The sequence below is a fragment of the Gigantopelta aegis genome, chromosome 2 (assembly GCF_016097555.1).
Source record: "Gigantopelta aegis isolate Gae_Host chromosome 2, Gae_host_genome, whole genome shotgun sequence".
Lineage (NCBI taxonomy): Eukaryota > Metazoa > Mollusca > Gastropoda > Neomphalida > Peltospiridae > Gigantopelta > Gigantopelta aegis.
Genome location: NC_054700.1, coordinates 37,918,743 through 37,942,746, shown reverse-complemented (window position 1 = coordinate 37,942,746; position 24,004 = coordinate 37,918,743). Strand labels below are relative to the sequence as shown.

Genomic DNA, 24,004 nt, shown 5'->3' with positions numbered 1-24,004 from the left:
AAGCCTGCGTTGATTAGAGGGCAGGTCTTGGAGGTAATGAACAGAAGCCTACTTTGATTAGAGGGGAGGTCTCAGAGGTAATGAACAGAAGCCTGCTTTGATTAGAGGGGAGGTCTCAGAGGTAATGAACAGAAGCCTGCGTTGATTAGAGGGCAGGTCTCAGAGGTAATGAACAGAAGCCTGCGTTGATTAGAGGGGAAGTCTCGGAGGTAATGAACAGAAGCCTGCGTTGAATAGAAGCCTGCATTGATTAGAGGGGAGGTCTCGGAGGTAATGAACAGAAGCCTGCTTTGATTAGAGGGGAGGTCTCGGAGGTAATGAACAAAAGCCTGCGTTGATTAGAGGGCAGGTCTCGGAGGTAATGAACAGAAGCCTGCGTTGATTAGAGGGCAGGTCTCGGAGGTAATGAACAGAAGCCTGCGTTGAATAGAAGCCTGCTTTGATTAGAGGGGAGGTCTCGGAGGTAATGAAAAGAAGCCTGCGTTGATTAGAGGGGAGGTCTCGGAGGTAATGAACAGAAGCCTGCGTTGATTAGAGGGCAGGTCTCGGAGGTAATGAACAGAAGCCTGCGTTGATTAGAGGGCAGGTCTCGGAGGTAATGAAAAGAAGCCTGCTTTGAATAGAAGCCTGCGTTGATTAGAGGGGAGGTGTCGGAGGTAATGAACAGAAGCCTGTGTTGAATAGAAGCCTGCGTTGATTAGAGAGCAGGTCTCGGAGGTAATGAAAAGAAGCCTGCGTTGATAGAGGGCAGGTCTCGGAGGTAATGAAAAGAAGCCTGCGTTGATTAGAGGGGAGGTCTCGGAGGTAATGAACAGAAGCCTGCTTTGAATAGAAGCCTGCGTTGATTAGAGGGCAGGTCTCGGAGGTAATGAAAAGAAGCCTGCGTTGAATAGAAGCCTGCGTTGATTAGAGGGCAGGTCTCGGAGGTAATGAACAGAAGCCTGCATTGAATAGAAGCCTGCGTTGATTAGAGGGTAGGTCTTGGAGGTAATAAAAAGAAGCCTGCGTTGAATAGAAGCCTGCGTTGATTAGAGGGGAGGTCTCGGAGGTAATGAAAAGAAGCCTGCGTTGATTAGAGGGCAGGTCTTGGAGGTAATGAACAGAAGCCTGCGTTGATTAGAGGGCAGGTCTTGGAGGTAATGAACAGAAGCCTGCATTGAATAGAAGCCTGCGTTGATTAGAGGGGAGGTCTCGGAGGTAATGAACAGAAACCTGCGTTGATTAGAGGGCAGGTCTTGGAGGTAATGAACAGAAGCCTGCATTGAATAGAAGCCTGCGTTGATTAGAGGGGAGGTCTCGGAGGTAATGAACAGAAGCCTGCTTTGATTAGAGGGGAGGTCTCAGAGGTAATGAACAGAAGCCTGCGTTGATTAGAGGGGAGGTCTCAGAGGTAATGAACAGAAGCCTGCGTTGATTAGAGGGGAGGTCTCGGAGGTAATGTACAGAAGCCTGCGTTGAATAGAAGCCTGCATTGATTAGAGGGGAGGTCTCGGAGGTAATGAACAGAAGCCTGCTTTGATTAGAGGGGAGGTCTCAGAGGTAATGAAAAGAAGCCTGCGTTGATTAGAGGGGAGGTCTCGGAGGTAATGAACAGAAGCCTGTGTTGATTAGAGGGGAGGTCTCAGGTAATGAACAGAAGCCTGCGTTGATTAGAGGGGAGGTCTCGGAGGTAATGAAAAGAAGCCTGCGTTGATTAGAGGGGAGGTCTCGGAGGTAATGAACAGAAGCCTGCGTTGATTAGAGGGGAGGTAATGAACGGAAGCCTGCGTTGATTAGAGGGGAGGTCTCGGAGGTAATGAAAAGAAGCCTGCGTTGATTAGAGGGCAGGTCTCGGAGGTAATGAACAGAAGCCTGCGTTGATTAGAGGGCAGGTCTCGGAGGTAATGAACAGAAGCCTGCGTTGATTAGAGGGCAGGTCTCGGAGGTAATGAAAAGAAGCCTGCGGTGATTAGAGGGCAGGTCTCGGAGGTAATGAAAAGAAGCCTGCTTTGAATAGAAGCCTGCGTTGATTAGAGGGCAGGTCTCGGAGGTAATGAAAAGAAGCCTGCTTTGAATAGAAGCCTGCGTTGATTAGAGGGCAGGTCTCGGAGGTAATGAAAAGAAGCCTGCTTTGAATAGAAGCCTGCGTTGATTAGAGGGCAGGTCTCGGAGGTAATGAAAAGAAGCCTGCTTTGAATAGAAGCCTGCGTTGATTAGAGGGCAGGTCTCGGAGGTAATGAAAAGAAGCCTGCGTTGAATAGAAGCCTGCGTTGATTAGAGGGCAGGTCTCGGAGGTAATGAAAAGAAGCCTGCGTTGATTAGAGGGGAGGTCTCGGAGGTAATGAACAGAAGCCTGCTTTGAATAGAAGCCTGCGTTGATTAGAGGGCAGGTCTCGGAGGTAATGAACAGAAGCCTGCATTGAATAGAAGCCTGCGTTGATTAGAGGGTAGGTCTTGGAGGTAATAAAAAGAAGCCTGCGTTGAATAGAAGCCTGCGTTGATTAGAGGGGAGGTCTCGGAGGTAATGAACAGAAGCCTGCGTTGATTAGAGGGGAGGTCTCGGAGGTAATGAACAGAAGCCTGCATTGAATAGAAGCCTGTGTTGATTAGAGGGTAGGTCTTGGAGGTAATGAAAAGAAGCCTGCGTTGAATAGAAGCCTGCGTTGATTAGAGGTGAGGTATCAGGGGTAATTAAAAGAAGCCTGCATTGATTAGAGAGCAGGTCTTGGAGGTAATGAATAGAAGCCTGCATTGATTAGAGGGGAGGTCTCGGAGGTAATGAAAAGAAGCCTGCGTTGATTAGAGGGAAGGTCTTGGGAGTAATGAAGAGGCCTGCCTTGAATAGAAGCCTGCGTTGATTAGAAGGGAGGTCTAGGAGGTAATGAAGAGGCCTGCCTTGAATGGAAGCCTGCGTTGATTAGAGGGGAGGTCTTAGAGATAATGAAGAGGCCTGCCTTGAATAGAAGCCTGCGTTGATTAGAGGGGAGGTCTTAGAGATAATGAAGAGGCCTGCCTTGAATAGAAGCCTGCGTTGATTAGAGGGGAGGTCTCAGAGATAATGAAGAGGTCTGCCTTGAATAGAAGCCTGCGTTGATTAGAGGAGAGGTCTCAGAGATAATGAAGAGGCCTGCCTTGTAAAGAAGCCTGCGTTGATTAGAGGGGAGGTCTCAGAGATAATGAAGAGTCCTGCCTTGAATAGAAGCCTGCCTTACATAAAGGCCTGTTCCTCTTTCTAGTCTAAGCTAGGCTAATAACTGCACTACAGGGCTCATGTAACCCATGGCAATATTTTTTTAAACTGCTGTGGGTGAAACATCCCACCGAATTTATTTTTTAAAGTAGCAAATAAACATAACTGCAAGGATATTTTGCTGTATGAAGTCTTTTTCAAATGTACAAAATTGTGTGCGATGGCAGTAATTTTATATAGATCTTAGGCACAAGAGTGCTCTCGGTGACACCCCTGACCTACAACAATTTATATCACTACATGTATGACTGCAATTGCCGTTGACAGTTACATTTGAGCCCTGCATTGTACTAGTCACTTTCGGAACATGACGTCATAATATTAATAAGCATTTGTTCATATGGTAATCATATTGTTCAATACAATCTCTAAAAAAAAAATATTATTTCAGGGCTAGCTCTGGGTCAGCAAAACATTTCGCCAAATTGTTTATTAAACATTAAAAATTGCAGAAATCAACTGTTATTTTGTAAAAAATGTCAATTATTACATGAAATTATTTCTCCAAATTGTCTATTAAACATTAAAAATTGCAGAAATCAACTGTTATTTTGTAAAAAATGTCAATTATTACATGAAATTATTTCGCCAAATTGTCTATTAAACATTAAAAATTGCAGAAATCAACTGTTATTTTCTAAAAAATGTCAATTATTACATGAAATTATTTCGCCAAATTGTCTATTAAACATTAAAAATTGCAGAAATCAACTGTTATTTTCTAAAAAATGTCAATTATTACATGAAATTATTTCGCCAAATTGTCTATTAAACATTAAAAATTGCAGAAACCAACAGTTATTTTGTAAAAAATGTCAATTATTACATGAAATTATTTCGCCAAATTAAAATAAAATTCGCCAACTGCTTTCAAAATTCACAATTGGTGAATTTGGCGAGTGCCAGAGCCAGCCCTGGATTTCTTATGGATCAGCTGAGTACTACATGTCTATTTGTATAAAAGCTATTAAATAAGTTTGTTTATTTTATACAGGTACAACTGATTACTTTTGCATCCATTGTATTGAACTTGTTTTTCAGTGGTCAGACTGGATCAGGGAAAACTTACACCATGATTGGTAAGACTACAAAGAACTTTTTTTCAGTATGGAATATGGTAGCCCTCAGTAAAATTGGTAGCCCCATATTTTAATAAATTGAGAGAGAGAGAGAGAGAGAGAGAGACACAGACACAGACACAGAGACACAGAGACACAGAGACAGACACAGACACACAGACATGATCATTTGTTTTTATTTAAACATGTTGTTTTAGGTGGTTGGTTTTAAGGTGTTTAAGCATCTTGTTGATTGCGGAGTAACTGGATGTACAACCCCCCGCCCCCCACCCCCCCCCCCCGCCCCCGCCTAGTAAGCCCGGTTGACTACCAGGTTTAGACATCTGGTAGCCCAAGCAAAAAATTGGGAGCCAAAACACCCCAGGCTACCACTAAGGTTGAGCCCTGCACTGTTTTTAAAATTTTGATTAGCAATATTTTTAGTGAAATGAAAATTGATTAGCAACTAGTGTTTTGATGTTTTAATATTGTGTAGCGATCTCTGAATCTTATGTAGCATATCAAGACGTGATACTGAATAAACTCTTCCCTGGAGTATAATGTAGGCTTGATTGAGAGTCTGTATAACCTGAAAAGAATCGGATGGAATTTTGTTATAGATCACCAGTTTAATAATCTGTTAAAATCATGTACTCGGGGCTGGCCAAAAGTATTCGTCCGCTCACCCCAGATGAGTAAACATTTGTTCGGACGAGCAAAATTTACAATTCAGTCCACCGGGCAATCAAAATTTCCAAACACAAACTGCCTCTTTATCCCTTTGCTACACTTGCAATTTTTTTAATTCCGTAGTTTGCAGCAAGCATCATCCAAGCGTTGTCCGTCATTTCAAAGCTTGGCCATGACAACGAGGCCATTCATAGATTTCGATTGGTTATGTAAATAAGAAAAATATAACTGACCCCCAACCTTTCTCCCCCCCTCCCCCCTCTCTCTCTCTCTCTCTCTCTCTCTCTCTCTCTCTCTCTCTCTCTCTCTCTCTCTCTCTCTCTCTCTCTCTCTCTCTCTCTCTCTCCCCCCCTCCCTCCATCCATCCATCCCCCCCCCATACACATACAGTGTGTGTGTGTGTGTGTGTCAGGCTCCTGATTATTATATAGAATATCGTATTTGACCAGAAATAGGCCCACCCATTTGAATAAGCACCTCTCCTTTTTTTAGGCATTTAAGAAATTAGGCCTTTATTCGTAAGTCATGGTATTTCATCCGGTGTCTGTGAAGTAAATTGCCAAAAACAAAGGATCAAGAAAAAGCTGTTTAGAACCTTACGATCCAGCACATTACTAAAATTGATAAATAGACTCTTTGTAAAATTAGTTTTCGCTTTATCTGTGTAAGCTCATGCAACTCATGTGACATAAAACGAGGTCAGGAAATTCCCATTGCATGGTCGGTTTTTCACTAATGTAGTAATAATAGTAGTATCGTTTCATATTATGAAATTAGGTTATCCATCTGCAAGTTTTCGCATTTGTATCCCAATTAAATTGATGTATTAAATATACATGCAATTTTCATTTAATTGACTAAATGTTAAAGAACAGTGAGTAGGCACACGTGCAGGAAGATTTGTAATGGGGGATCAAAGCAGTCTCCGACTGAGTCTTGTGTGTCGGACTCACATCTAGAGTGCCAAACACCGGAATTTATAAGGAAAACTCCCCCTGAAAATTGTGAAATTTAAATGTCAGAAAATGCATTGTCTTGCATTCTACAAGTAAAGGGGGCGGGATGTAACTCAGTGGTAAAGTGTTTGCTTGATGCGTGGTCAGTCTAGGATGGATCCCCATCGGTGTACCCATTGGGCTATTTCTGTTCCAGCCAGTGCTCCACAAGTAGTGTAACAAAGGTCATGGTATGTACTATCCTGTCTGTGGGATGGTGCATATAAAAGATTCCTTGCTGCTAATCGAAAAGAGTAGCCCATGAAGTGGCGACAACAGGTTTCCTCTCTCAATATCTGGGTGGTCCTTAACCATATGTCTGATGCCATATAGCCTCTATTAGAAATTAGGTAGAAACAGCAAGTAACAGCAAGAATGGCCGATGGCTACAGTTGTTTGTGAATCTTCAGCTGACATTTATGCATGCCAGCCCCTGGCATCATAAATGTCCCCACTTATGCTTTGAAAAAAAAAAAAAAAGAAATGTTTTATTTAACGACACTCAACACATTTTTATTTACGGTTATATGGTGTCAGACATATGGTTAAGGACCAAACAGATATTGAGAGAGAAAACCCACTGTCATCACTTCATGGGCTACTCTTTTCGATTAGCAGCAAGGGATCTTTTATATGCACCATCCCACAGACAGGGTAGTACATACCACAGCCTTTGATATACCAGTCGTGGTGTACTGGCTGGAATGAGAAATAGCACAATGTGGCAATTGATGGGGATTGATCTCACACCGACCGCTCATCGAGCGAGCGCTGTACCACTGGGCTACGTCCTGCCCCTTAAAATAAAAAATTATACAGGTAAAAATGAAGTTGATGAAATTGCGTTTTGTTAGAAGTGACCATGTGTTAAATATAGGAGATGAATCTAGCGAGCTGTCACCCACCCTGATTGTTTTGGGGTTTTTGCATGGACATTTTTTTTTTTTTTTTTTGTCAAAGCTGCAATCTTGTGGTCTGGTATTTGGTGGAAGTATTCAATAGAGCCATGCTCAATGAATTGGATTATTTATAATCCTTCACATCATTCTATAAAAAATAAATAATAATAATAATCCCAGATTATTTCATTGAAAGGTGGTGCAGTCAAATGCCTCAAAATTGGATCCTCTGCAAACAAGATTTCCCTTAAAACCAAACTTTTTACTTTGTCTCATGGTTGTCCAGTTTAGAGGTTTTGACTGTAGTTACAAAATATTTCTTATTCCATCCAGTGCTGTGGTATGTGCTATCGTGTCTATGGGGTAGTGCATGTGAAAGATCCCTTGCTACTACTGTAGCAGGTTTTCTCTGGATAAGACTAAATGTCAGATTTACCAAATGTTTGACATCCAATAACCGACAATAAATAAATCAATGTGCTCTAGTGGTGTCATTAAACAAAACACTCTTTTAACAGTTTTAACTGCAGTTACAAAAGGACAAAATGGCTGAGTTATCTTATCATATTTCCTCTTTTTTTTTACAAATTTTTATTCGATTGATGGATCAATTTTGTAAAATACTTAGTTGTCATCAGTAATTTGTTAACCCTAAGGGGTCTAGCTTCCATATACGCAGGTACGCAGCTATGTACCATCTGAGATTACAAATATTTTTTTGGTATATAATGTAAATGTGTGTATGCTCTATGCCAATAGCGTTTTATTCCATCGCCGAAAAAGTCTGCGTACAACCTGAAAATCCCAAGCTAGACCCATGAACCTGATATTTATATACCGGTAGTATTCCAGTGTAAATATGTTTTTTTCTAATTTTAGGCCCTGCAGAACACGGGACAAACTTTGAGCATGAACATAGAGGAATTATACCACGCAGCTTTGAGTATCTGTTTGACTTAATCAACCGAGAGAAAAACATAGTATGTCATTTACCTACTTGACAGTCATACACTTTGATATACAGTCGAATCCCATTGGCTTGAGCCCCATCAGTGCTTGAGAAAGTGTTGACCCATCAGTTAGTTTGACCCAACCATTCAGTGAACATTTGTGTAAGTGTAACTCGGGACTTCGTTGTTGGTTCGAGTGTTGCGGTGTATTCGACCCGTCCGAGTTCGACCCAACAAGATTCTACTGTATTTCATTGAGTTGCTTATTCCAGGGTTAAAATTTTAAAATCCTAGAGCCTGAGGATCATTAAGGTGCAAGACAAGACGATATTTATTCAGTTATTGAGGCCACATGACCAAGATAACTACTTTTAAAAACAAATTAATTGTGCACTATGTGTGTACAAATTACAATACATGTATATTCAATTTAAACTGGCAGATTTCTTTTTAAAAACAAGGCTATTCCTTTTATACACTTTATATTTTGGATAGAAATCAATAAATAAATTTTTTCTCTTGAAGGATTTACTATTAAGTATTCCGGTATGAAATATTTCCTGCTCAAAGCATAATATGGACATACTAAAAGAAAATGATATTCATCTTCCCCTTGATTGAGGTTAAGGTACAGCGAGTAACCAAATTGAGCCTTGAGGTGAAACCTGATGGTTATTTAGAAATACATGGAATATTTATTGATTAAAATATTGAAAATGAGATTAGTTGCAGAAATTGGTTGAATAAAACCTTTCTGAGAACCAGTATTGCTTACTGATTGCTGACTAGAACCTATATGGCATATAAATTGTGTAAATTTTTATTGTTTTATTTACCTTTTTTGGAAATGCCCAGTCAAAAATAAGCATCACACTAAATTAATTAAAACTATTTTCTATATAAATACCATAGGTTACTTGAACTACACATAAAATGTTTCCTCTACCCCTTTTTATAAATAATTCAAAATTGTCCCATTAATAATAATTTTTCTGTCCCACACTTGACCACTGGCCATGCCAGAGATTGGGTTTGGGATTGGAGAGATGTGCCTGAACCTTAATTGGATAGAGGCACGTTAATAGAGTTTACGTTACGCTACGCAAGAACCTAGGATTTTTACAAACTTATTATCATTCAGGGCTTCCAGATTATGGTAGCCCCACTCCCAAGGCTAGTGATATTCAGTGTTGGGCTAGTAAATAACTTCTATTGCCATGCCTGACGGCTAGTGAAAAAACATTGTGAAATGATGCATTCAAATTTGTTTTGTAAATATGAATATCCTGCCCACACCCCGCCTGCAATGTTAGTGTTTTTAAGCTCTAAAGATCTCCCTCTTTAGATGACATCAGATTATTTCTATATGTATTAGTAAACTTGACATAAAGTAGGGCTAGTGAATTTTTAATTGTGGCTAGTACATTTTTAAAATCACTGATCCCATGGCTAGTGGATTTTATCAAAATTCTAGAAGCCCTGTCATTTTATTGTTATTGTTGTCCCCATAGACATAAGCAGAATCAAGTTTAGAACCCTGACCTGGTAAGTTCCTACTTCTAGAACCCTGGAATTAACTAGATCCCTCATATTGTGTCCAATTGGGGTTTAATTTATTTTGTTTAATAATAATTCTTTTCTCTTTTTTTAACATCAGTATTTATAACTTATAAGTTGAATTTATTCAAAAGCAAATGAGGAAATCTAACTTTAAGAAAAGGAACATACATGATTGTCTAGCTTATGCAAATGTTTGGTTAGTTATTTATTGTCTCTAGAAGGCACACCAGTGCACCACAACTGGTATATCAAAGGTCATAGTATGTGCTATCCTGTCTGGGATGGGGCATATAAAAGATTCCTTGCTACTAATTGAAAAATGTAGCGGGTTTCCTCTCTATGACGGAAAAATTAACATGTTTGACATCCAATAGGCAATGATTAATAAATCAATGTGCTCTAGTGGTGTTGTTAAACAAAACAAACGTTTAACTTTCATATGACATCAGACTTTATAAAAATGAACAACAAAAACATTTGTTGGTTTTACATTCATTTTCACAATGTTGAGCTTCCATTAACAAGTAGTACTTACTGAACATTGCAGGAATGTTCTACCTGGCTCTTATTTTCTATTTTGGGCGAGATGTAACCCAGTGGTAAAGCGCTTGCTTGATGCTCGTTCGGTCTGGGATCGATCCCCATCGGCGGGCCCATTGAGCTATTTCTCGTTACAACCAGTGCACCACGACTGGTATATCAAAGGCCGTGGTATGTGCTATCCTGTCTGTGGGATGGTGCATATAAAAGAACTCTTGCTGCTAATCGAAAAAAGCAGCCCATGAAGTGGCGACAGCAGGTTTCATCTCTCAGTATCTGTGTGGTGGTCCTTAACCATATGTCCGACGCCATATAACTGTAAAATAAAATGTGTTGAGTGTGTCGTGAAATAAAACAATTCCTTCCTTATATTCTGTTTGATAAGAGTGAGAGGTTGGGTGGCAACTACATGTATGTGGTATTTGTGAGATTGCAAGTATACATTGTACAATGTTAATAATTTTCAGCATGGGGATGCTAAACAGTTTCTTTGCCGATGTTCGTTTCTTGAGATTTATCAAGAACAGATTTTCGACTTGCTGGACGCTGCTTCGTCTAACTTGCATCTGCACGAGAACATGAAAAAGGGAGTGTTTGTTGACAGTCTGACGGAAAGAACAGTGACCAGTGCGAATGAGGTCTATCAGGTAAGTTTTCCGGGGTTAATAGTTAGTGAAAGGCAAGTGGCCACTGCCAGTGTTCGTACGCGCCTGGAAAACCCTTGAAAACCCTTAAAAATAAACTAATGTATTCCAGTGCTTGAATACCCTTGAAAATCATCTTGCGGTCTGGAAAACCCTTGAAAATTATAATTTGATGTCAAATAAAATATAAACGCCTAAAACGGAGGCTTTATTTACTTTATTTAACATGTAATTAAATTATTTGTTTCATTTCCGCGGCACAATCAAATGCCAATCGTCCGGCCAATCGATGTTTACCGGCTCAGTTGACGTGTGAATGTTTGTTGTTGTTTTTTATCTTGCGATGCGAGGATCACGCGGCCACGAGATCCAAGCGACAGCATCGCCATATTGGAAAAGAAAGTTTGTCACTTTTTGCCGCTGGGTATTTAGCAAGGTAAGGGAGCGTGTCAAGTTAATGAATCTATTGTAAACCCACAAAGATGGTTGGCACTTGCGTGTTTAACGACCTGTGGAAACTCGGTAAGGTCCTGGAATTTTGGTAAAGTTGACCTGGAAAGTGCTTGAAAAACCCTTTGAATTTTGACTTCCTTTAAGTGTATGAACCCTGCACTGCGAATGAGGCCTATCAGATAGGTTTTCTGGGGTTAATAGTTAGTGAAAGACGTGTGGCCAGTGCGAATGAGGCCTATCAGGTAGGTTTTCTTGGGTTATTAGTTGGTGAAAGACGTGAGGCCAGTGCGAATGAGATCTATCAGGTAGGTTTTCTTGGGTTATTAGTTGGTGAAAGACGTGTGGCCAGTGCGAATGAGGCCTATTAGGTAGGTTTTCTGGGGTTAATAGTGAAAGACATGTGGCCAGTGCAGATGAGATCTGTCAGGTAGGTTTTCTGGGGTTAATAGTGAAAGACGTGTGGCCAGTGCGAATGAGGCCTATCAGGTAGGTTTTCTGGGGTTATTAGTTGGTGAAAGACGTGTGGCCAGTGCGAATGAGGCCTATCAGGTAGGTTTTCTTGGGTTATTAGTTGGTGAAAGACGTGTGGCCAGTGCAAATGAGATCTATCAGGTAGGTTTTCTGGGGTTAATAGTGAAAGATGTGTGGCCAGTACGAATGAGGCCTACCAGGTAGGTTTTCTGGGGTTATTAGTTGGTGAAAGATGTGAGGCCAGTGCGAATGAGGCCTATCAGGTAGGTTGTCCGCGAGTAATAGTTAATGAAAGACGTGAGGCCAGTGCGAATGAGGCCTATCAGGTAGTTTTTCTGGGGTTAATAGTTAGTGAAAGACGTGAGGCCAGTGCGAATGAGGCCTATCAGGTAGGTTTTCTGGGGTTAATAGTTAGTGAAAGACATGTGGCCAGTGCAAATGAGATCTGTCAGGTAGGTTTTCTGGGGTTAATAGTGAAAGACATGTGGCCAGTGCAAATGAGGCCTATCAGGTAGGTTTTCTAGGGTTAATAGTGAAAGACGTGTGTGGCCAGTGCGAATGAGGCCTATCAGGTAGGTTTTCTTGGGTTATTAGTTGGTGAAAGACGTGAGGCCAGTGCGAATGAGGCCTATCAGGTAGGTTTTCTTGGGTTATTAGTTGGTGAAAGACGTGAGGCCAGTGCGAATGAGGCCTATCAGGTAGGTTTTCTTGGGTTATTAGTTGGTGAAAGACGTGAGGCCAGTGCGAATGAGGCCTATCAGATAGGTTTTCTTGGGTTATTAGTTGGTGAAAGACGTGAGGCCAGTGCGAATGAGGCCTATCAGGTAGGTTTTCTTGGGTTATTAGTTGGTGAAAGACGTGAGGCCACTGCAAATGAGGCCTATCAGGTAGGTTTTCCGTTGTTAATGGTAAACGACAAATTGATGTAGTGTTCTCATGCCACCCCTATGGTGTGTGCATTTAAAACATCCTTTATGATGGGGAAAAGTGAACGAGACATCCTGTGATGATCATTGTGTCACGATTATCAAATGTTTTATATCCAGCAGCTGATTATTAATTAATAAATGTAATACTGGTGTTGTAGTGTTGTTAATAAGATAAACCTTAAAACTTTTTAAAAAAAATTTCACCGTTAGGTTCTGGTGACTGGATGGCAAAACCGCCGAGTTGCTTCCACTTCGATGAACAGGGAAAGTTCCAGGAGTCATGCAGTGTTCACTCTGCAGATTGAGTCAAAGGTTTGTAAACTGTTTAAATGGCTTTCTGTAAAACAGGCAAAATAATATGGCATTTTGATGGAGGGGAATCGGAAAATCTATTTGCAGATTTTGACTCCTGGATGTTTTAAATCACTTGTCAGACTACCGGGCGAGACGTAGCCCAGTGGTAAAGTGCTCGCTTGATGCACGGTCGGTTTGGGATAGATCCTCATCAGTAGGTCCATTGGGCTATTTCTTGCTCCAGCCAGTGTACCACGACTTGTATATCAAAGGCCATGGTATGTGCTTGCCTGTCTATGGGATGGTGTATATAAAAGATCCCTTGCTGCTAATTGAAAAGAGTAGCCCATGAAGCCCTCTTTATCTGTGTGGTCCTTAACTATATGTCCGACGACATAAACATAAATAAAATGTGTTGAGTGTGTCGTTAAATAAAACATTTCCTTGTCAGACTACCAGATAATCATTTGATCACGTGAAACTTTATTGTGTCTCCATTAATTAATTCAGCAGCCAGTTGTCATTTTGTATAGAGATGCAAGTTATATTCAATCTGTGGCATCACCTGTTAAATAACCTGTTGGTCACTCTTAATAGATTTTGTAGTAATATGAATTTATAAATATTAAATTGAATAATTTGGATGTAATATTTAATTTGATATATAATTCAGAGTATTTTTTACATTTCTCAAGAAAACTACAGGGTTCATAGGCAGTTTGAAAATCCTTGAAAAGCATGGAATTTATATATTTTATTGTCCAGGTCTTGTAAAAAGTATGGAAAAAAAACAATTTTGCATGCAAGTTTTGAAAAAATATGGAAAATGAGCAAATTTCAGTAACTTGCGTAACGTCGCCCAAACATGATCTCCTTTTACACGCAATCGTTTGTCTAATGTTTAGGAGGAGAAATCCGGCCTCCACAACGTGCGGATGTCTCAGCTGAACCTGGTGGATCTGGCTGGCAGCGAGAGACAGAAGGATACGAAGTCTGATGGAGCACGACTCAAAGTAAAATGACTTGTTTTTTAACATAAGGAAGGCTTTTTTCCCCCCATAATTTTAATATTCATATGTCACAGGTACCAGGGGCGGGATTTAGCTCAGTCGGTTGAGTGCTCGTTTGAGGTGCTTGTGTTGCAGGATCGAATCACCTTGATGGATCCATTCAAGTGATTGGGTTTTTTTCTCGTTCCAACCAGTGCATCAAAGGCCATGGTATGTGCTTTCCTGTCTGTGGGTAAGTGCATTTAAACGATCCTTTGCTGCATACGAAAAATGTAGCGGGTTTCCTCTGATGACTACTAGTCAGAAATAAATTTTTGACAACCAATAGCCGATGATTAATTAATCAATGTGCTCTAGTTGTGTCGTTAAACAAAACAAACTTCTTCTTCACAGGTACCATGGGAAGGCTTTGTTTTAATCAGAAGAACTACTAGGAAAAAAACCTTTACAATGGGCAAAACCTTTTTGGGGGAGGGACGATTGGGGGTGTCTTTTTTTTTCATGAACCTTTGTGGTTTAAGGACACAATCACTCAGGTGCTACTGAAACAACTGTTTAAAGAGTAATTTATTGTACTAGTTAGTTTTTGATGTTGTTGGGCTGGTTTTTGTGAATTCTTATTCACAGACACATTTGTGGTTTTACGTCAGTATATCTAAATAATATTTTCATATACTTACCATTTGTGACACCCAATAGCCGATGTGTATTTTTGTGCTGGGGTGTCATTAATTTGGTAATGAGTAAAGCACTCGCTTGATTCGCGGTCAGTTTGGGATCGATCCCCGTTGGTGGGCCCATTGGGCTATTTCTCGCTCCAGCCAGTGCACCACGACTGGTACATCAAAGTCTGTGGTATGTGCTATCCTGTCTATGGGATGGTGCATATAAAAGATCCCTTGCTGCTAATCGAAAAGAGTAGCCCATGAAGTGGCGACAGCGAGTTTCCTCTCTCAATATCTGTGTGGTCCTTAACCATATGTCCGATGCCATATGACCAAAAATAAAATGTGTTAAGGTGCATCATTAAATAAAACATTTCCTTCTTTTCATTTTGTAATGAATATACACTATAAACAATCGTCATTTGTGTAGGAACATTATACAGATTTTATTAAAAGTTTCAGTACTTTACAAATCATGTATTCTATATTTTCTGTCACAAAATTGCAATCACATGCATTTTTGATACCACATAACTTGGTATAGACTGTCAGAATTTGTTTTATTACATGAATTAATGATGGATACTGGCAGCAGTTTGGCGTAGAATAAAATCTGAAATAACTCCCTATGTTTAGGAACGCTGTCTACCACCCCCTAATTTTTTTCAACAGCCAGTTTTATGGGTGTTTTTGTTTTTTTTTACTCTTTTTTTATTTATTAGCAGTTGGATAATTTGACTACTGTGAATTAAAAATTCCACTTCGGCATTTTTAATTCAATCAGTGGTACATGTATGTCAAAGATTGTAGCATGATATATCCTGCCTTTCGCAAAGTGTGCTGATTAATTCCTACACATCAAAATAAGAAATGCTGTAATATTTATAAAAATAAATCTGTCAATTTGGTTTGTTTTGTAGGAAGCAGGAAGTATTAACACGTCGCTATCGGAGCTTGGCAATGTAATCAATGCACTGGTTGACAAGGCGCATGGAAAACCCAGGTTTATTTCCTACAGAAACTCCAAACTGACTTTCCTCTTGAGGGTATGTGATACAGTTTTTTTATGTGGCTAAATTGTATGAGCTAGTGCTCCACAACTGGTATAACAAAGGCCGTGGTATGTACTATCCTGTCTGTGGGATGGTGCATATAAAAAATCCCTTGCTGCTAATCAAAAAGAGTAGCCCATGAAGTGGCGACAGTGGGTTTCCCTCAATATCGCTGTTGTCCTTAACCATATGTCCGATGCCATATAACCGATTTCTCGCACCAGCCAGTGCACCATGACTGGTACATCAAAGGCTGTGGTATGTGCTATCCTGTCTATGGGATGGTGCATATAAAAGATCCCTTGCTGCTAATCGAAAAAGAGTAGCCCATGAAGTGGCGACAGTGGGTTTCCTCTCTCAATATCTGTGGTCCTTAACCATATGTCTGACACCATATAACCGTAAATAAAATGTGTTGAGTGTGCCGTTAAATAAAAGTTTGTTTCTTCTTTTTTCCATATAACCGTAAATAAAATGTGTTGAGTGCATCGTTAAATAAAATAGTTTCTTCCTTCCTTCCTAAATTGTATGCGAATGAACATAATATGAATTTTTTAACACTTCTGTTTAGTGTGGCTAACTGAATACTGAATTTGAAGTATTTAACTTATAGTGGGGTTGAATATTATTTTTATTTTTTATTTTTTTTAGCTTATCGTATGTATTCTGTTATATTTATTAGTTTTAACAGAAATGCTAATATGGAAAATACAGTTAAACTTCTTGTTCTTTTTTAAAAATTAATTAAAAGGTGTGATATAAGTATTACTTATCTGACAATGCCAGCGAAAACATCAACTTTTATCTTTTAACTCAGTTTCTCATAAACTAAAAGTCTGGGACCAGGTGTATAGTTTAACTTTAACATTTTATTTTTAATTAACTCTTATTCATCCAGCTTTACAATCAAGAAACGTCATTATTCACTCAAATTTCCAGGTTTTAAACCTACATATTTCAACCTCAAATTGTAAAAAAAAAAAACTTACGTTACACTATTTTGACATGTGTAATATTTTAGGGGACATCTTACTGAGTTTAATTGCCCTACCCAAATGTACAGAAGAACTTAATTCATATTTTTTAAATATTTTTTTTTAAATGCTACGATCATAATCCTTGACATCATTGTGTATGTCACTTTCATGAAGTTTATTTTCACTTTCACTCGACGACTAGTAATGCCATCCATCATCTTCTTCAAAGTCTGTATCATCAAATGTTTTCGGTGAATATATCCTTTAAAAATCTTCAACTTAAATAATAATGTGTAACATGTTTTAAAAGAAATATTTTACAAATATCAAGAAATCGAACATATGCACATTATGACGATTATACAAATTTAGACTGGTTTTTTTTCTTCTTTTTTTATATGGCTTAAATATGAATACCAGTCAACAAAATACACTGAACATAGTTGATTGTTGATCCTAGTGTTCACACAATCAAGATAGATAACTCGTGTGAATTTTCACAGAGCTCTGTGTTTAGGAAGTCTGGTCATGTCTCGACTAAAGTCTAGAATGGGAGGGTAAGATACTTAATGTTTAACTTTATGTTAAGCTTTTGAATTTAGATTCATTTCTCACTAAATCGGTGAATATTCAACTTTAAAAATGATAGGCGAGACCGTTACTTGCTTGGAATTCTTGTTTCTGAGATTGTTCCTTTTTACAACCAATGGGAAATAATTTGTGTTTATATTTTGACTTTATCTGTAGGATTCACTTGGAGGCAATGCAAAGACGTGGATTGTGGCTTGTGTACATCCTGGAACCAAGTATGTTTTAGTCATCTGCCCGTCGAACCTGTGTCTGTCTGTCCGTCCATCCGTCTGGTTGATAGTTAATTTTCTGCCATTTAAATAATACAAAAAGAGATGGTCAAATCATGTAAAAACAAACCCCACCCAACTTTGTAATATTAATAGATTGTGTTTATGATTGTGTAAGAACCCGGTGAAACTCCTCATACGGTGAAACCTCTCAAAACCGGACCCTCTGTAAACCGGAATTTGCCCAAAACCAGACATTTTTCACCCTCCTTTTTTAAAAATCAGTTCAGAACTTAAGCTCTTTAAACCGGATACCTCTTAACACCGGACATTTTATTTGGTCACAAGGGTGTCCAGTTTAGAGGGGTTTCACTGTATTTGATAAAATAAAGTGTATGGAACTCAGTCAATACAGTGGGGGTGGGATCTAGATCGGACAGTAGAGCACTGGCCTGAAATGCTTGCTTTGTAGGATCGAATCGCCTCAGTTGACCCATTTTCTTATTGGTTTTTCCCATCCCAACCAGCGCCCTATGACTGGTATGTGCTGTCCCGTCTGGGAAAATGCATATAAAAGATCCCTTGCTGCTAATAGAAAAATGTGGCAGGTTTCCCCTAAGTTTGTCAAAAATTACCAAATCTTTGACATCCAGTGGCTGATGATTAATTAATCCATATGCTGTAGTGGTGTTGTTAAACAAAACAAACTAACTGTCAATACATACATTTATTATCATAATAATCATACGAAGCACACATGTAATAACAAGTGTAATGACGTAATTTTGGGAAGCGATGTCATAACATGATGTTGCTTTCTCCAGTCCTAGCTTAGACTGCATTTGAAATATGATGTCATTTCTTCGTCTCCTAGTTGTGGCTGAAACATTTTGAGTTGGGTCTTGTTATTCATAAAAAAATACAACAATAATAATATGGATAATAAAGTAATTATTACACTCGCGTGCAAGTCGTACTGATTTTACGAAACTTGTGTCAGGATTCATGTATTACCATTGCTCTTGCTCAGGCAATACAAAAATCCTGACACTCATTTCGTAAAATCAGTACGACACACAAGCTCGTATAATAATCTCTGTATAATGCAGTGTTGTTAATTTTTCTATTTCAGATGTTTTGGTGAAACATTATCCACTTTGATGTTTGCCAGAAGGGCTAAAATGATTAAAAACAAGGTAGGTTTTTTAAATCATATTTACTTTGTTATCAGTATCAAACTTTATAATGCATAATGAATTACAAAATGCATGATATAGGTATAATTACCATATTGTTTTTAAGGGTTTCTGCCAGAGGGTAAAATGGGTATGGCGCCATACCCAAATGTTTTTGTAGATATTTGTTTTTAAGTTAACCTTTTGACAAAATTAACTACTCTTACATTACTGTATGATTTTCTTAATCCTAACCCTAAACGTAACCCATTTTCTTTCTGGGGGAGGCCCCCCATACCTCCTGTTGACTGTGGTTGCATTCAATTCCATAGCGCCATACCCAAAAATTTCTTTCTGTAACAAACACTGCTTTTCCAGTGCTTGATACGTGGTTGGTCTGGGATCGATCCCCGTCCGTGGGCCCATTGGGCTATTTATCACTCAAGCCAGTGCAACACTACTGGTATATCAAAGGCCGTGGTATGTGTTATCCTATCTGTGGGATGGTGCATATAAAAGATCCCCTACTGCTAATCGAAAAGAGTAGCCTATGAAGTGGCGACAGCCGGTTTCCTCTCTCAATATCTGTGTGGTCTTTGACCATATGTCCAACACCATATACTCATAAATAAAATGTGTTGAGTGCGTCGATAAATAAAACATTTCCTTCTGTCAATATCTGTGTGGTCTTTAACCATATGCCCGACGCCATATAACCGTAAATGAATTGTGCTGAGTGCATCGTTAAATAAAATTTTCCTGTTTCCCTTGTACCATCTGTTGTGGCTCTTACACCATGCCCAGACGCATTTCCTTCTGTCAATATCTGTGTGGTCTTTAACCATATGTCCAACGCCATATAACTGTAAATAAAATGTGCTGAGTGCATCAAATAAAACGTTTCCTTCTTCTGTCCCATACATTGTATGTATAGTTTTTCAGACTTTTTTTTTCTCTCGCAATGCCACCTGGGCCCCATTCCACGAAGTGATCTTAGCACTAATGGTAGCTATGGACTTAAGGTGATCTTAGGGCTAAGATCGATTTGTGGAACGGGGCCCTGCCATTTTGTGTACAGCTTTATCATGTACTGTTACAACCCCTGCAATTAAAATAATTACCACGGCAAAAAAAAAAATGCTGAGGAAAAATAGTGTCCATGGCAGTTTTTCCATTAACATGTTTGCAACAAGTAAATCTGAATGATGAGTTTGTTATTTTTTTCGTTTGACAATATGAATGGAGACTACCATGTGGTTTTATTAAGTTTTGAATACTTTTTTATGGGGGTGCAATAGGAGTGATCAAAAGCTTTTTTAATTTTTTTTTATAGAAAACTGATTTTGGCCAGAGCAAGCTATTTGTGTTAGCCCTAGTTTTAGTGTTTTCCCTAGCTTGTTTTAGCATGGTGTTGCACCATGCCTCTATAGTCTAGCGCCATCTTGCCTTAATCAGCGCCATGTTTACCTGAGATTAAACAAGCCTTTTTCAATAATTAATTCCAAAATTGCCTTTATGAAATGCATAATTATTAATTAATGAAATATCCGTGTTATATATTTTGTCATTCATTAATTACATTTATTTTTATTTCAATTATGTTTTGGTCTATAATGAAAAAAAAATTAATTAATAAAAAGAGCCCTGAAAAAGAGGTGAACATGCCCCCAAAGTGTTTAGTCTACCATGCCTTGCCAAATGTTTAGGGAAAACACTTAAGTTTGATATATTATATTGATGCTAAATTGTACATTTTAGAGCTGCTATTCCTGTATGACAATTTGCTTGAAGCATGTTGAAATATTATTTCTTTTACTTATCAGGCGGTTGTCAACCAAGACACATCAGGAAATGTTGTGCATTTGCAGCTCGAAATTCGCAGATTGAAGGAAGTTGTTGCCCAATATAAAATGTCGGGACCTTCTAACTTGTCAGGTATTTGCATATTATAAAAGCATACTGATAATTAAAACTAATAATAAACAAAAGTAAACTTTCAGGGATGTTTTTGTTTAACGATAGAGCTATGTGGTATTGAAACTTCAGGTTCGATAGCGGTGTTTTGGGGGTTACTTACATTCGTATTAAGACCTATACCGATGTCAAGTTTATTTTCAGTATACCCAGCATGCCAGAGTTAAAACCCACCTGCAGTTTTTATTTAGATTCCATTCACTTGGCCTTTTTCTGATTTTAGGTTAGGGTTAGGTTTTGTTCAAGAATACCAACATAGGGCCAAATTAACAAAGCCTATTTATGTCTTATACACATGTAACTACATACACTGACAATGCTTAAACACCTGCGTCTAAGAAAAACAGGCTTCGTAAATTTGGCCCATAATAATTATATATCGATAATCATCACGTTGTTCATGTAAAACTGATTTTCTGTGTTAAATTTCCTCCGCAAACGAGTTTCTGTTGCTGACTTTGGGGGAAATTAACACAAAAGACCAATCTTGTTATTCCGTAAATGAAGTTCAGTTCATTCCGTCATATTATATCCCTATGGGCTTTATAAGCTGTTCGGGTAACATGCATGTACATGTTTTTCTGTAAATTTGTTGGAAATATGATGTCCAAGAAACTCTTTATTGTCAGCTTCTTTGGGTTACTGTAATTTTTAATAGTGTTACACATAATGGCAGGAATATGTTTCAGTTATCAACATTTCAGTATTTTGAGAAATCCAAATTGACGGGATACCGATACCAAAGGGTATATATGGTATACCGCCGTCGGTGGGCCCATTGGGCTATTTCTCGCTCCAGCCAGTGCACCACAGGCCGTGGGATGGTGCATATAAAATATCTTGCTGCTAATCGAAAAGAGTAGCCCATGAAGTGGCGATAGCGGGTTTCCTTTCTCAATATTTGTGTGGTCCTTAACCATGTCTGACGCCATATAACCGTAAATAAAATGTGTTGAGTGCGTCGTTAAATAAAACATTTCTTTTTTCTTTCTATTTAATGACACCAATAGAGCACATTGATTTATTAATCATCGGCTATTGGATGTCAGAAACATTTAGTAAATTTGATAATAAATGGAAGCAGATTTATTCTTTGGTTTACAATACACTAAATTACTTTTTTCTTTTCTGTTTTAGAAATTCAAAAATGGTGTTTTTGTATAGCATATTACTTGTTAAACAGTTTATTCTCTTTCTGTAGATTGTGATCAGGGTGTTGCAGGTTCAGAATGGAAAGATAACTTTTATGAAGCCATGATGTATGTAGAAAATTTGATGTCCGAGAAAAAAGTAAGTACATATGTATATGGACGGATGATATTAAAAAATTGTATGATAAAAGACAATTTAATAGTCTTACGTCCACTGCCTTGGGTCTCCATTAATGGATCAGGAGGTGGGATTTTCCCCCCATCCCAACCAGTGTCCTATAGCTGATACAACAAATGCCATGTTGTGTACTGTCCTGTGTATGGAAAAATGCATGCAAAAGCTGGGTTTGACACATTTTCTAAAAAGCTATTATCACCGTTTCATTTCAACATATTTTTGTGCTTATATCGAGTTAAGGTTCAAGCACACTGTTCTGGGCACACACCTCATCTATCTAGGGCTGGCTGTCCAGGACAGTGGGTTAGTAGTTAGTGAGTGGGTGGAGGGTGTAGTAGTCTTACACCTACCCACTGAGTCGTTAAAACTCGTTCTGGGTGGGAGCCGTTACTGGGCTTTGAACCCAGTACCTACCAGCCTTATTATCCGATGGCTTAACCACGACACCACTGAGGCCGGTTTATTATCACTAAGCCAAATTCCTGACCAAATATATACTGAAAAATAAATTAATGCTCAAACCTATTTTTATACAAAAAGTGATTACTTTGCTAAGCTTAGAATCCATAATAAAAAATTTATTATAGAAGTTATCGAGTTACGGAAATGTTTATTTTGAATGATTTGGGAAATGTTAGGTAGTTTCACACATACTTGAAGAATTGTGTGGACAATTCCTTGTGGTATATTATTTAAGCATCCTGATCAAACTATTTTATCAGACTTGAGTCGGGTTTACAAGACAACTCGCCGATTATTTTGTTGATTTCGTTCATCTATATATAATCTGTGTACACGGTTCATTAATTCACTTTAGCCCCGTCGGTGGGCCTACGACTGGTATATCAAAGGCAGTGGTATGTACTACCCTGTCTGATCCCTTGCTGCTAATCGAAAAGAGTAGCCCATGAAGTGGTGACGGAAGTTTTCCTCTCAATATCTGTTTGGTCCTTAACCATATGTCTAATGCCATATAACCGTAAATACAATGTGTTGAGTGCGTTGTTAAATAAAACATTTCTTTCTTTCTTTCTTTTTTTAAAAATTTGCTTTAGCATTATTCTAAAGTGTGATATTATTTCATTCCAATGGATTTAGTAACTGTTCATTTTCGTGTTGATTTTTTTTAAAGATGTATGAAGAAGTTAGAAGGGATTTTGAGAATGTACTGAACAAAAAGGAAAAGAACTGCCTGACCTTGCGCATGATAATAAAGTTTCGAGAAGAAACCATCAAGAAACTGGAGTCTTCCAACAATTGCATCAACCAAGATGAGCGTGTTGTAAGTTGTGTTTGTCTCACCTTAGTGACATCGATAGGCAAAGGGGACAGGAGCTAGCCCAGTGGTAAAGTGTTCACTTGATGTTCAGTCGGTCTAGGATTGATCCCTGTTGGTGGGCCCATTGGTGTATTTTTTTCCGTTCCAGCCAGTGCACCACGACTGGTATATATATATATATCAAAGGCCATGGTATGTACTATCATGTCTGTGGGATGGTTCTGCCACAGACTATCAAGTGTCTTTATTTTCCCCTACTTTTCCATTTGGCTCCTACTTTTTCCTACTTCTTTATCAAGCTGCCCTGCTAATTCCTTCTTTTTAAAAATTGGACACATACAAAAACAGAACATAAATAGATAATTATTGAAAATTGTTTAAGGATATTTTTATATTTTGTGAAATTATGATGGTTCTAGGCTGGATTTCTCTTGAAGAGACTTGAGATTGAAATGTTATGGTGTCATCTGTCTACTTTGTTGCCTGCTGCTATCAGTTTAGATGGATGGCACCAGGGTGTGCACTTGGGATTTTTGTTTACTTGTCATTCGGCCGAGTCATGTCAGCACTTTGACTTTCCCATGCAATTTTTATCTTGCCCCAATTTTATTTAAATAAATATTTTTAAAACCTGCCCTCCTCCACTAGAAACTGTACTCCCCCCCCCCCCCCCCCCCCACACACACACACTTCAGATATCGTTCATACGGACCTGAAATCAACTTACTGAAATGTCGTCTCTATGAATGTCGTTATCACCTTTCTAAAATTTTGTTTTAACAGGGCTTCTAGATTATGGTAGCCCTACTCCCATGGCTAATGATATTCAATGTTGGGCTAGTAAATTACTACTATTACCATGCCAGACGGCTAGTGAAATTTGTTTGTCAAATGTTGCAGTTAAGTCTATTTTATGAATATGAATATCCTGCCCTCCACCCCCACCCAAATGTTAGTGTTTCCAAGCTATATCTCCCTCTTCAGGTGACATCCTTGCAAATTTTACTATTATATAGTAAAATTATATTAAC

At 38.7% G+C, this 24,004-nt stretch overlaps 1 protein-coding gene across 1 annotated transcript in view; it reads left to right on the top strand.

Moving 5' to 3' along the window:
- LOC121388419 (kinesin-like protein KIF15) overlaps positions 1–24,004 on the top strand; it is a 67,588-nt gene that overhangs the window by 10,931 nt on the left and 32,653 nt on the right. The window contains exons 5-15 of the mRNA XM_041519731.1: positions 4,271–4,308; positions 7,751–7,851; positions 10,389–10,568; positions 12,629–12,730; positions 13,618–13,725; positions 15,308–15,433; positions 17,164–17,222; positions 18,349–18,412; positions 20,215–20,326; positions 21,567–21,655; positions 22,827–22,976. Of these exons, the coding sequence (XP_041375665.1) occupies positions 4,271–4,308; positions 7,751–7,851; positions 10,389–10,568; positions 12,629–12,730; positions 13,618–13,725; positions 15,308–15,433; positions 17,164–17,222; positions 18,349–18,412; positions 20,215–20,326; positions 21,567–21,655; positions 22,827–22,976 (1,129 nt within the window). The remainder of the gene's footprint in view (positions 1–4,270; positions 4,309–7,750; positions 7,852–10,388; positions 10,569–12,628; positions 12,731–13,617; positions 13,726–15,307; positions 15,434–17,163; positions 17,223–18,348; positions 18,413–20,214; positions 20,327–21,566; positions 21,656–22,826; positions 22,977–24,004) is intronic.